The following is a 13,986-nucleotide window of genomic DNA, read 5'->3' on the forward strand; positions in this document are numbered from 1 at the left end:
CCACGTCCACTGGCCCTCCATCCTCTACTGCGGCGCTCCGATCCTCCATGACCTCCAACAGCTGGGTGATACAGGATCGCTTAGGGAGGAACCCATGCTGGGCTGCATGCATTAGTCCAGACTCCGAGACGTGATGAAGAAGGGCATCACGACGAAAGTTTCGGGTATCTTGGAGGGAATGGCAGTGAGGCTCACTGGACGGTAGCTCGCTGGATATTGCCGGTTACCCTTCTCGAAGATCGGGACTACCTCGCCAAGCTCCACTCGTGGGGGAGCCTTCCGATGCTAAAGATTTTCGGAAAAGCATGCTGAGGGGTGCTGCCAGGACGTCTGGCCCAGGGGCGCTCGAGGTCTTCAGAGCAGCCAATTTTTTTGCCACTGCCTGGTTAGAGATGTCCACGTCATCCAGAAAAGGTCCAGTAAAGTTGCGCGGCAACACAGGCATGGCACTAGTACCTTCGTCCGTGAAACCACTGGCGAAGAATTTGTAGAGGACGTTTGCCTTCCCTTCGTTACTGCTGGTCAACAATCCATCATCAAGAAGGTCTTCTACCCTGCATCTTGTGCGCAGTCTTGAGTTGGCGTACCTCCAAAAGGCCTTGGGGTTTCTTTTGAGGTCCGCTACTAATTTCATCTCATACTCTCCGAGGGGGCTCCGGCTGAACTTTCAGTTGATAATCATACTCATCTTTTTTCTCATACTCTTTCTCATACTCACCAGTCATATTATGACTGGTTTCTTAGATGATTTGTTGATTTTATGATTAGATGATTAGATTAGATTAGATTGATTAGATTAGATGTGCGGCGTCATCACATAACGTGACCACGTACACCATAGCATATTTAAACTCCGAGTGTCTGTAGCGGTGGACCATGCCCCGGGACCGTGTGTCAGCATGTAAGGCGAGTGGGGCGATGACTCATGTCTGAGTGAGGAGAACAATCACGGCTCGGAGCGGTGCATCACGGTGGCGCCGGCCAGTCGCACGCAGATCGTGTTGCAGGCATGAGCCTTGGAAGCAGTATAAGAGGTGCTGCTCGGGCGCGTGGGGTGGGGCTCTCCCTGTCGGCGCCTTGCACGGCAGTTCACCGCTGCGTGTGAGGCAGTCCGACCGAGAATTCTTTTCATCATCGAATACAAGCTATTTCGGCCGGAATGCCCGAGACCCCGGCAGCGGCTGCAGGCGGTGTGACGACGTCCATCACGGCTGGGGGCGCAGCGACACCAGCGTCAGCCAGCGGGAGCAGGACCGTCACGCGGGATGGAGGCGGGCCGTTTGACGCCCGGCTCATCCCGGAGTACGATGGATCGTCGGACGTCGTGGAGTGGTTCACGCGCGCAGCGGTGTTGTGCAGGCATCGCGGCGTGGACCTGACCGGCGTCCTGACAGCACGGCTCACGGGCGGCGCCTTCGCTGTCTGGCTGCAGATGCCAGAGGCATCGCGGGACTCCGCGGACGCCGTGCGCGACGCGTTGTACGACGCGTTTGCCATGGACCGCCTCGCGGCCTACGATGCCTTTGCGAGCCGCCGTCTGCAGCCTAATAAGTCTGCGGACGTGTACCTTGCAGACCTGCGCCGGCTCGCCACCCTGTTCGGCGGAGTGCCTAACAGCGCACTCGTCTGCGCATTCGTCTCCGGCCTGCCAAACGAAGTCCGCAAGACGATCTGGGCCGGCACCCGCGCGGAGGTGCTGGACCTAGGGAGCGTTCTCTCACGGGCACGAGCCGTGCTCAGCGATGAACGCGTCGCTGTGGCAGCGGCCGTGGCGCGTGCAGAGGCGTCTCCACGAGCCCCGACGACGCGCTTGGCGAGATGCCCACTGCGACGCTGCTGGACGTGCAGTGAGTCGGGCCACATCGCCGTCGCCTGTCCACAGCGTTGGTCAGGAAACGAGTCGGGGGACGCCGCGTCAGCGCTAGCGTCGTCTCCCCGCCATTAAGGGGCGCGCTGCCCACCACCCGGCTGGAGGCGAACGAGCGGATGGTCAGCGTGCTGGTGGACACGGGCTGTACGGACACGCTCGTGTACACTGGCCGCTGCGAACAATGGACACCGCGGGCGGTGAAAATGGCCAGGATTAACAGCCAAGAACTCAGATGCTGCGGGACCGGCAGCATAGCGGTTAACACCAAGGACCGTCGGGTGACGCCCGAGTGTGTTGACGTCGCTGTGTGTTGACGTCGTGCTAGGCATGGGTGGCATCACGTCCCTGGGAGGCATCAGCGTGCGGATGCCGACAGACGTGCGGTTCTGTGCGGTGGCAGCTGTGACCCAGCGAGGCCTGGAAGTGGATGCAGCCGACTTTACGGCGAGGTTTAGCGGCGAGCAGCAGGCGTGGACGGTCGCCTGGAAGTAGACGGAAATCACAAGTCCAGAATGTCTACGCAACGTGGTGGCCGAGTATCTTGTGCCCGCGGACGCGCGGCAGGCGTACGACGCGGAGATCGACGCATGGATCAGCAATGGCTGGCTGACGCCGTACGACCAACAGGTGGATGGACCGCCGCGCGGTCTGGTGCCGCTGATGGCGGTACGGCAGGCAAATCAGGATAAGGTGAGACCTGTCCTGAACTATCGCGAGCTCAGCAGCTTCGTGACGGCCCACACGGCGGACGCGGACGCCTGCGCCGACCAGCTCTGGAAGTGGCGGCGACATGGGACACGCGTCGCTGTGGTGGACCTGCGCAAGGCGTACCTGCAGCTGCGCCTGGAACGCCGACTGTGGCCCTACCAGACGGTCATGGTGCGAGGACAGCGCTACTGCCTGACACGACTGGGGTTTGGGCTCAACGTCGACCCGCTCATCATAAAGGCTGTCGTTCGTGCAGTGCTGGCGGAGGACGCCGGCATGCAGCGCGCCGTGCTCACATACGTGGACGACCTGCTGGTCGATGAGGACATCGCGAGCGCAGACCGCGTGGTGCGTCACTTCGCTCGCTTCGGCCTGGCCTGCAAAGCGCCGGAGCGTGTAGCGGACGGCGCGCGCCTGCTCGACCTGCGCGTGGAGCTGGTGGATGGGCAGTGTGTAATGGATACTGTGAGACGTTGGTGTGAGTGTATGATCTTTGAAGATCAGGGGTGCGTGTAGTAGTGGACCATGCCCCGGGACAGTGTGTCAACACGTAAGGCGAGTGGGGCGATGACTCATGTCTGAGTGAGGAGAACAATCACGGCTCGGGCCTGTGCGTCACGGTGGCGCCGGCCAGTCGCACGCAGATCGTGTTGCGGGTATGAACCTTGGAAGCAGTATAAGAGGTGCTGCTCGGGCGCGTGCGGTGGGCCTCTCCCTGTCGGCGTCGTGTACGGGAGTTCACCGCTGCGTGTGAGGCTGTCCGACCGAAAAAAATTTCATCATCAAATACAGTGTCGTACAATTCGGTTTAGCAGAATAAGCAGCCTGGCTTTGCTTGACGGTAAAATCAACCATGAAATGACACTGGCGATGCGGACACCTTGCTGATTAATTTGATTAACTAAGTTACAAACAAAGGGAAACAATAAAACAGAGGTATTTGAGAAACTTGCTGAAAGCTATGCTGAGTCCTTGTTGACATCACCAGAAAAATAAAGTTTAGCTATGGTCTGGATAAAATCACGTTTCCTTTTAAGAACATTTTATTGCAGTTCTTTAGTACAGGACCGGGACTGCATTTTCGTAACAATTGGGCCACGGATGTCTACACATGTACATAGAGTCGTTAGTTTGCATAAACCTCCGCAAATATCCGCAGCAGAGCACACATGTGAAGAGGCGGGAAACTGCGGTCCTGCGTTGTTGCATAAGGCGCGATGTGTGTGGGTGCCTTCCCATAGAGTACGCCTGGACCTGTTACCTGGACGTCTTATGTGGATGGAGTACACTGGACACCTGGACCTGGACTGAGCGGAAGGGTCGAATGGCCAAGATTTTGGGACAACCTTTGTAGAAACGACATGAAAGCGCGTAACATTTGACTTCATAGTGCTGTTGCTGTTATGCCGTGCAAGATATCAGACGTCAAGATTGCAATCTACCTTACTTGTCATAACAAGTGATTTTGGTTGCTTTTTTGTCATACATAATGACTGGAACCAGCGGTATCAGCCAGCAGCATGGTGGTGCAGGTACAGGACCAGGTGCTGAGCCAGATAAACATGGTTGGCTGCGATCTCACTGGCCAGAGGTAGCATTTTTCACAGGATTGACTGGGATGTCCATGTTGGTTGGCTTTGGTACAACACTTGCTGCATCCAAAAAGTCAGACCCAACATATTTTGGCAAGGGTCTTGTGCCTGAACCAGTGGATACCAAGAGTGCACAAAGACTGTATGAGTCTGGAAGCTCCCTGGCAGTGAGAGCCTTGGGAAGAGCAACACTGTATTCTGTAGGGGGTTTTACTTTGTTTTGTTGTGCCATATGGAAGCTAAGTGGTGCAAGCAATTTTGAAGAATTTCGACAGAAAATGGGCCATATCCTTCCAAAGGTGCCCCGGAGTGATCCACCTACTTCCAAGGTAGACTTTGAAAACTTGACTGATCTGTTCAAGTATGTCATTGATGAAGACAAGAAAGAAAAGGAACTCAAAGCTACTGTGCATACTGCTGCACCAGTTGTGAAAGACAACAGCCCCATTAGTCCAGAGTAGTGATCAGTTGGCTTGAATGGCTGCATTACTGAAGTATCAGGCACCCATGCACATTTCTGCTGTGGATCTCTGTCTGATGTGCATAGATTACGTCAGAGTGAATTTGTGACAGGTGTGTGTCATGTGAATGCTGAGAAATAATGTAACAACAAATGCATACAATGTGTCCTGAATGCATCTGCTACTGATGCAGTACATATTTCATTTTTGTCACTGGTAAGGCAAGATGATAAATACAGGCATTGGATGCCTCTTGAGAAACTATTGCATTCATCTAAGGGATGTCATTAGCCATTGGGTCCAGATGCCTTTCATCTAATCCATTATCTTCCAGGCAGGTGACACATTTCACTCAGGGGCAGCGTGTGGTAGCAGTCAGAAGCTCTATTGGGTCAAAATGAGACATTGGACACCCAAGGGGCTCCAATGAACAGTAATTTAGACAAGGGGTTCAGTGGAACCTTACAGCTCCTCCTACTGTTTGAGGACTGGGACTGGCAGTCCATCAGCTCCCCAATGGCGATGGCTGTGTAGTCATTGTGTGGTGGAGCCACTCGGCCATCAGCCACTCGGCTCTATCACTAAATGGTCCATGGGGGACTGATGAGCAGCGCTGCCATATGGTCTCGTGGACCCCAACCGCCGGGCAGACGCCCCTGACGGCTCACGTGGGGAGGGGCTGTGCTGGGCGGGCGTCACGGGCGCTGACGACGCTGACAGCGCGCTACCAGGCGGCGCACGGCGAGAGCAGTGCGCTCACCAGCTCGGGCTAGCGCACGACGTCCGAGCTGCTCGCTGGCAGCAACGGCGTCGGCTACGAGCGCTGCACCGAGTGGAGCCGCCGCCACCTCGCCGCCGGCGAGCCTGGCGAGAACGCTGGCAGCGAGGCGGCGGGCATCGGCGTCTTCTGCAGCCAAAAAGTATCTTCTACCGTGCTGCTCACTTTCAGTACTGATCGTGCACCTGAAGCGGAGGTTTGCAGCTTCAGTCTTTGTAAGGTCAAATGGCACGTACCGGCATGGCACCGGCACGGCAGGGCACATCAACCCTCACAGTACTTCACCCGGCACGGCACTCTCTTAAAGATCGTTTCTAGTGCGGACAAAATTAGACAGCCCGTTCATTCCTTTGGCATTGGGCTGGGATTGGGCCCGGGCGGGAAGGCGGGGGGAAGCGGCGTCTGGTCGTCTCGTAATTCGGTATTTTACCTATGTCATTGCGTTGGAGAAGTGTGCCGAACCTCTCTTCATTCCTCTTGTCCTCCCTCCTCGGATCTTGCATGGTCAGCTGGCGGTGCCGTCCACATTCCAGCACGAACTCCATACTGTTTCCTTAGGCACCAATTCCTCAGAGGATGTTCCTGTCAGCTTTTTTCCTCAAAACCAATTTCTCAGAGCAGGATGAATCAGGCCAGGTTGACACCAAACCAAACACCTCCCCTAAGTGATTACGCCATCACTTTTAAACACACGGAAAGAAGGTGAACTGGACGAAATCTGCAATGAACACACGACTCTACTTTAGTAAGTCTGACCGTCCTAGCGGACGGTAGGGCGCTGCGGAGTGCACCGATCGCGGACGCCACGGCGGAGCGGCGGCTCCGCAGGTGGGGCAGGCGGCACCTGGGCGGCGGCCGGCTGCACAGCGCCGCACGGCGGACTCGGTGGCATATCCGCGGCAGCGCCGCCTGGCGTGCTCGGCGGCACATCGGCGGCCGCGCCGCCCGACGTGCCCTGAGGTCCGGGGCTCGCCAGCAGTGGGCGACGGGGTCGCAGGGACCGCCTGTTTCGCCACCAGATCCGCCCGCTCGGCGGCTTGATGAGGTGGAACCTCCGCCGGCCGATACCGACGGTGACGCCAGAGCGGTCCCAGCGGCGAGTATCGGCGTTCTGAACGTCCACTCTGCCGCCAAGCGGCAGGGTTGCGAATGAGCGGGATTACAGGTCGTGTCAATGTCGAACGTCCTCTGCAATCTCGGCGGATTTTTCATCGCACTGGTCGGCTGCCCGCTGCCTTTCCGCGGCGTAGGCACGGTGGCGCGTGGGCACCGGACCTGACCGCAGCAGGTAGCCGGAAAGGACCTGTGCTGGCGACCGATGGTCGGCCCGCGGTGCACTGCGCAGTTCGAGCAGACCGCGATCGAGCTGTTCGTCATTCAGGCAGCCCCCGGCTGACATGGCACAATCTTTTTACCGTTTCCTCGGCGGCTTCGGCATGTCCATTCGAGCGTGGATACCTGGGAGACGACATCTCATGATGAACTCCGCACCCCTCCAGGAGCCGGCGCAGCGTCGAGAAGTAGTTGGTGTGGCTGTTTGGGTAGCGTGGCTGGTTGGCGATGGCATTCAGGAACAGGTACCGGCCCTCGGTGTCAACATCAACAGCCAGGCTCTGGAAAATGTCCATGTGCGAACTGTGCGTGCGGGTCTGCTTGCTCGGCTGCAGCTCCTTGCTCTGGATGACGATGATCGCCTGCGTTCCCACGTACAGCACCAGCGCGTTGATCAGCTGGATGTTGTAGCGGCAGCCGGGCTCGGCGGCCGCCTGCAGCAGCACCAGCGTGGAGCGCAGGTCCGTGACGAACGTCACCGGCGTGCGCGTCTTCAGGTACGTGATCAGCTCGTTTTTTTAAGCTAGGCAGCTGGATGAGCGAGGCGAAGTTGGTCTGGATCATGGGGCCTCGCGGATCTTGGGGATCATGTCCACTTGCAGCCTGCTGGTGAGCGGGTCCGGCGGCGGCATGTTCCGCGGGAAGGCCGACAGCACCAGGTTGCGCACCTGGATACAGGTCGGCGGGATGACGTCGCAGAAGTTGTAGTGGTAGTCTCAGAGGAACTCGGGGAAATCGTGCAGCAGCACCAGCAGCACGCGCAGGCAGCCTATGTGCAGGATGGTGATGGACTTGGCCAGCTAGGCGTTGCGCAGGAACGGCGGCAGGACGTTGAAGAGGTCGATCAGCAGCTGCGCGTACGGCCCCCAGCCCTTGTGCTTCGGCGTGACCCCCAGCATCCGTCCGATGAACACCCGGTGCGAGACGATGTCGAGCCAGGCGTACACGAACCTGGGCGCCTTCTCCGTAGGGTGTGCAGCACGTTGCAGAATGCCGTCAGCACCTGGAAGTTAATGGCTTCCAGGACCGTCTTCGGTGCGTTGAGCTCTAGCAGCAGCGTGATGAAGATCCGGTGGTAGGGCAGCTGCTGGAACTCGGTCTAGCGCACCTCGTGGTCCTACAGTAGCACCACCGTCACAATGCCGAGCACCTTGTTGAGCGGGTTGATTTTGGAGACGGCGTGCGGCGACTCGCTGCCGTGCAGCGCGATCAGGCGCGCGAACCCGTCCAGCGCGCGGAAACACCTGGCACGCACTATGGCCGGCATCTATGGCGCGTGATCAAGTCGTCATGTTCCGACCGCGCCATGTTCGGTTTCAGTGTATATTACACGGAGGTATGTCGGGCGCGTACGCGGATATATCACTGACTCTCGCTCTTGGCGCTAGCCGCTGCGCCGTGGCGCTAGCAGCGCCCGGCGCACATCAGGCCAGAGTGACACCAAACCAAACAACCTTTTGCGTAGTCCAAACAAAAGCACTCACCTGTGATATCAATGATGCTGAATAATGTGCCCGACTGAGCGGACATGCTACAACGCGGCGTCTTTGTTGGGAGGGTGCTGCTATTACATGATACAGATCCATATAAACGACGAACTGAATTCAGAAAACGTTGCCGCCTGTGAGGTTCGAACTCACGACCCCTGGTTTACGAGACCAGTGCTCTACCACTGAGCTAAGGCGGCCGTAGAGGCCACACTGCCCAACAACAGGAACGTTAAAAAACGAACAAGATTTCTTAGTTTAAACGCATCCTTTGTAGTATGCGATGTTATACGATCTTACCGCCATAAGAGTCGACAATGTCAAATGTACCCAAGATAATAATGCTAACATGGCTAAAGGCGTGGTTTTTATGCTGTTCCGGAAATGTAAATGTGGTGTATGATGTGCATTCCTGCTTCGGTAGTTGTGATTGTGGATTGTATGGAAGCTTCTAAGGTCAAAAACTTGTTAGGCCCTAGGGCGCACTGGCAGCTTCAACATGCATTAAATTATACGTCAAAAAGTATTCAGAAGTCTTTACGCCATATTACGGAGCAATAGGCAAGAGCATATGACGTCATTGATATAGTTGACCTTTGAAATAATCATAAATCAGTGGTTAGATTATAGCTGTTATAAATATATGACGTAACGTTTTTTGGCCTTTTACCATCGAAAATATTCAGGCTGATTTATACCAGGATGAAGAATGCTGCTTAAATTACCGACCGTTACTTTAAACCACGCTCCATTGTTGTATTCACACCTGCGCTATTATGTGAACAAACGCGTCGAAATAGACCAATCCCCAAGCAAAGGCCCAAGCCGGTGAGACGCGTGGAGAGCTCAAAGGTTCGCGTGGTAAGGGCCGGGTTATATATGCGAGATACGGGGTGCTCTTGCGGATATTGTAGGTCCCTGTTTGTGCGGGACGGAGACAGGCCGGTGGGAGACGCAACCATGTAATGCACTGCCGTGATATTTTCTTACAGTGAGCCCTAGTGTAATGAGAGCCGTGGAACTAGTGACCACCGTACAAGTAGTTTTGTATTAAGTTGACAAAATTGTGGAAGCTGTTATTCTAGTCATTTTTCCACTAGTATTTTAGTATTACAATCACTGCTTACAAGGCTCTTTGCAGGGTCTGTGATTGTGGGCACAAACTGCCACTGAAAAGTATTTTAGGCACCAGGGAAGTATGCTGAAGCATGCTGCAGTCAAACAGTAGATTGCATGGAAGTGATAGCACTACATGCTTTCAGTCAAGATGTTTTCCATATATTTTCCCAGATAAGCTGTGAATGGCTCAATTGTCTAGTTTGCCTGCAGTTGCATCCATGTCTTTTTCTGACTTGCACATGTTGCTTGTACAATTTAAATGATGGGCACATGCCCCTCTCCCCTCCACCTGTACTTGGTTGCTGACTAATATCTAGGCTGCCTCACTGCTGTTAACTGAATTGAAAGCCTAGAGTTATGTCAGTTTTTAACTTTCTGGGTGCGGCTACTGGATTGGTCAAGAGAGGCATAGGCCGAATGAAAAGACCAAATGTTCAGGAAAACAGGCCTCAAGCCCTCATACTGGCTTACCTTTTTGCATGTATTTGGAAAATGTTTTATAATCGGAATCAGTCTTATTCATAGTTGCAACAGACTACATAATGCTCATGTCAAGCTGAAGATGTTTAGCATAACAGCAATATTATGGAGTTAATTGATTGCTCATGATTTTAAACATGGTGACCATGTATTTGAGCATGCAGGAGAGTAAGCAGTTTGATTATTTTTTGCAGAGGTAATTTCAGGCAAATGGATTGAAACTTATTTCAAAAAAGAATAATCAGAAAATTTAGGAAGTTTAAGGCAGTCACAGCCACAGGTCTCAAGTTTTGGGCAGTTGCAAATTGGCCAGACCTGAGTTCAGCTCACATGAACATGAGGTTAAACAGTTTAATATCCTTTAGCCATCTAGTGCTGTGGATTGATTTATTGCTGAGAAGGAGGAGGTAACAGAGGTAGTTGCATACAAGGCTTATCCTGATTGCAGTATGATTTGTTTGCAGAATTTAATAACATGTTCAATGAAGCAACATTGGTTGTATGCCTCAGATTAGCCCCACATGCATCTGCCACCATGTGGTTTCAATGCTGCATTCTAAAAGCAGCATTGGCTATGATCATAAGAACTAGTGGCAGTTATGGGTTTTTATGTTTTTAAATCTTGCACTGTGAAGGTGGTGTGCATGCAATAACTATAACAAATGCAATAAAATTGCAATAAAAAATGCAATAAAAACAAACAAATAAACAAACAAATGCAATAAAAAACTTCAATAAATTAAAGGGAGATGTCTCAGACAGAAGTTTGCTCATCTACCTTGTGGGAGGCCATTGTTTAAGTCCTGGTTGGTGCTCTGGCACCTGGGCACCTGTCAGGCCGTCTACAGATTATGTTTACACATTTTTGGCCATTTCCATCCCCCCTCTTAACTGTGTACTGGTTGTTCTGGGCCAATCCCCTCCCTGGTTATGCTGTACTAAGCACAAATAATCCCAAAAAGATTATGTCTGTTGGCCCCTAATTTTCTGGACATCGGAAGCAAATCAAAATATGTCACTTTTCATGTTAGGATGGCATTGAGCTTTGAGTATTACACTTAATCCATGTTTAAAAGATAAACATTTTTTGCAACCATGCCTGAGTGTGGGGCTGCACTGCTTAACCTCAACCTGACTGTGCTTAAGTTATGCTCCATCAACCCCCCCCCCCCCCCATCCATATGCAACATAATGTATGGACAACCCTAAATGACTGCTCCTGTCATGGGTGTCCCTTAAAGAAATGCACATGTTTTCCATGTTAGAAATGGGTATTTTGCATTGATGTGATGTATAATATGCCATATTAGCAACAAATGTAACAGTGCAAAATCATGCTACAACCACTCTGTCATCCTCCAGGCAGTGGCCAACCAATGATCAAGTCAGTGATTTTAGTGCTTTTGTTTGCTGATTCCACTAGTATTCTTTTTGGTAACTAGCAATCATGATTGTGCTTCTTTCCATGCTTTATTTCCTGCTCTCTTTTGACCTCACTTTTTATTCAACAACCAGCCATGTTTATGGGTAGCATTTTCATAATCCATCAATTTGGACGTGGTGCAATATGGCTGGTCAAGTAGCCTCAGTCTGTGGTAATATTCTGTCATGTGTTAAAAGCTAAGCATTTTTGAAAGATAATAAAACAAGTTACTTTAATTTATGGTTCTAAATTTCTATGGGCTCAGCACAGTTCCAGAGCACAAGATAGATGAACAGACTGCAGAAGGACAGAGCCTGTTACTAGCAGTCCATCCATGACACATAATGCCACCTACCACAGAATCAAGTCACATCATGAATGAATATGATTTGCTGCCTCCGTGGTCTTGGGGACAGATGCTGGACCCGTAATCCAGCAGCACTGGGTACGAGTCCCAGAGCAGGCACATTGTTTGATCCGACTGAAATGGCGAGGTCAGCTGGCAACTGGCCAACGAGGTTCAATCCAGACCTCAGGCGGCCGTGTCGCAGCATTGTGCAGCACGTAAAACCCTCCCCGTTCCTGTCTGGCAAAAGGGCGGAGGCAAAATTAGCTGTTAAACTGGACGGCACGCTTGGGTGACGGGTTCGGGGTACACGCAACAAGCTTTGCTTAGCAGGTACTCTGAATCCGAAATCACCCCTTCAAATGATTCAGAATAAATTTATTTAAAAAAATACTGTCTCATAACTTGCATGTCAATTTATGGGGTTGAATTATAATTTGATATATTCTTGTGTGCATGACATGTGTTACATAAGATGAACAGAAAGGTATGTTCCCACATATGCCAATATTGGTCAACAACATCACAAAGCATAGTAATCTTGGGTTTCACTTTCAGCTGAGCTGAGTCTGTCCTGGCCAGTGATTTGGTTGCTGATCTCTGCAGTAGCACTAGTCAAAAAGAAGATGGCACTGGGAAAAACTAAAAGGGTAAGTGGGCTAATCTCTTAGTGCATTTGACTGTATCTAGTCTTTGACAAACTAATTGCAAGGCTTATCAAGGATTCCTGGATATTGTATTGATGCATAATTGTTATGGGTGCTGTAGCACTTTTTCTCATGTTCTCACTCCTGGATCCTCAGAAAAATGTTGCAGCATCAAAAACGGCCTCAAAGGAGTCTGTGACCAGTGGCCCTCCTGCAGCAAAAAAGGCAAAAGGTTAGTGAAGTTGTACCTTGATATGTTAGAGTATCAGTAGAATCACCATTGGGGAATACAACTGGTGATTAGAGCTTCAGTGACGTTTTGTATCTCTGCCTGATTTTGTAAGGTGTTAATATGTCATGTTCATCTTGCTTATTTGCCATCTCAGCAGTGAGCCAGTGTCTGTGTCTGGCCGAGTGTGGCGTGGCGTGAAGCCGCCTGATTGTCCTGGCCAGCGTCGGTGTCTGGCCGAGTGTGGCGTGGCGTGAAGCCGCCTGATTGTCCTGGCCAGTGTCTGTGTCTGGCCGAGTGTGGCGTGGTATGAAGCCGCCTGATTGTCCTGGCCAGTGTCTGTGTCTGGCCGAGTGTGGCGTGGCGTGAAGCCGCCTGATTGTCCTGGCCAGTGTCTGTGTCTGGCCGAGTGTGGCGTGGCGTGAAGCCGCCTGATTGTCCTGGCCAGCGTCGGAGGCGGCGCTGCTCACCATCGGGCCGCGCAACACCGAGCCCGGCGCCGTGCTGACTGTGGGCGAAGGCGACACGGGCCAGCTCGGCCTCGGGCCCGACACCATGGACTGCAAGCGGGTCAAGCTGGTGGAGCCACTGACCGCTGACGTCATCGACGTCTACGCCGGCGGCATGCATACGCTCTGTCTCACTAAGGACGGCAAAGTAAGGCGCCTTGCAGGTCGGCGCTACGACTGCAGATGGGTGTGTTGTGGGCCCCCTCCCCGGGCGGTGGTCGGCAGCTTCGTTAAGGGACGTCCTATAGGAAAATTGTATAGGAGGGATGCATGGGGTTCCTGGGTCATAATGCATGCAACACGGTAGGATGCATGGGGGCTCTGAGGTCATAATGCATGTAACATGAGCTTGTTGCTTATGTTCCCTGTCTACCGCCGAGTGAGATGTATTCCACTTTGATGACTGTTTTTGCACCCAGACTGTGACTAAGCATGAACGAGTAAGGATATTTGTCTATGACTCACATTGTTTATGTTATGATATCCTCTGTGTTAATCGCCAGTGGATGGCTGCCGCAGTGGTTAAGGCCAACAGTTTGCTGATGAAATACAGTGTTTAAGCACCCTTCCCCTCCATCTGGAATGTATGTGCAGGTTACATGCTTGATGCGGTGGGAGAGAGTAAGGCTGGCATGGTGACGTGATCTTCCCACGCGAGACGTTTTGGGTAGTGTGCGTTGCTGCCTCCCAGCCGGTTCGCCATGCGTGACGTCCTGAGGACGGTGCTCGGCGCTGCCCTTTAGCCAGCAGGAAGTGCACTGCATCCCCAGTGGTCGGGTCGGTGACGCCTCCAGTGCAGTGCCCCGTGATGGGGTCGGACGCCTCCAGTGCATTGCCCCGTGATGGGGGCCGGACGCCTCCAGTCCGGTGCCCCGTGATGGGGTCGGACGCCTCCAGTGCAGTGCCCCGTGATGGGGCCGGACGCCTCCAGTGCAGTGCCCCGTGATGGGGTCGGACGCCTCCAGTCCGGTGCCCCGTGATGGGGGCCGGACGCCTCCAGTGCAG

At 53.1% G+C, this 13,986-nt stretch overlaps 1 protein-coding gene and 1 non-coding gene across 2 annotated transcripts in view; one reads left to right on the plus strand and one right to left on the minus strand.

Annotated features, from left to right (window-relative positions):
* Positions 1–13,129, plus strand: part of LOC119106488 (regulator of chromosome condensation) — a gene marked incomplete at its 3' end in the record, with an annotated part of 14,608 nt that extends 1,479 nt beyond the window's left edge. The window contains 3 exon segments of the mRNA XM_037230143.1: positions 12,155–12,246; positions 12,400–12,475; positions 12,921–13,129. Coding sequence (XP_037086038.1) covers positions 12,223–12,246; positions 12,400–12,475; positions 12,921–13,129 — 309 coding nt within the window.
* TRNAT-CGU (transfer RNA threonine (anticodon CGU)) lies at positions 8,357–8,428 on the minus strand. Its single transcript has one exon. It is a non-coding gene; the product is annotated as a tRNA-Thr (tRNA).
* Positions 13,130–13,986: the final 857 nt, after the last annotated feature.

Source organism: Pollicipes pollicipes, unplaced genomic scaffold (assembly GCF_011947565.3).
Source record: "Pollicipes pollicipes isolate AB1234 unplaced genomic scaffold, Ppol_2.1 Scaffold_6138;HRSCAF=7277_pilon_pilon_pilon, whole genome shotgun sequence".
NCBI lineage: Eukaryota > Metazoa > Arthropoda > Thecostraca > Pollicipedomorpha > Pollicipedidae > Pollicipes > Pollicipes pollicipes.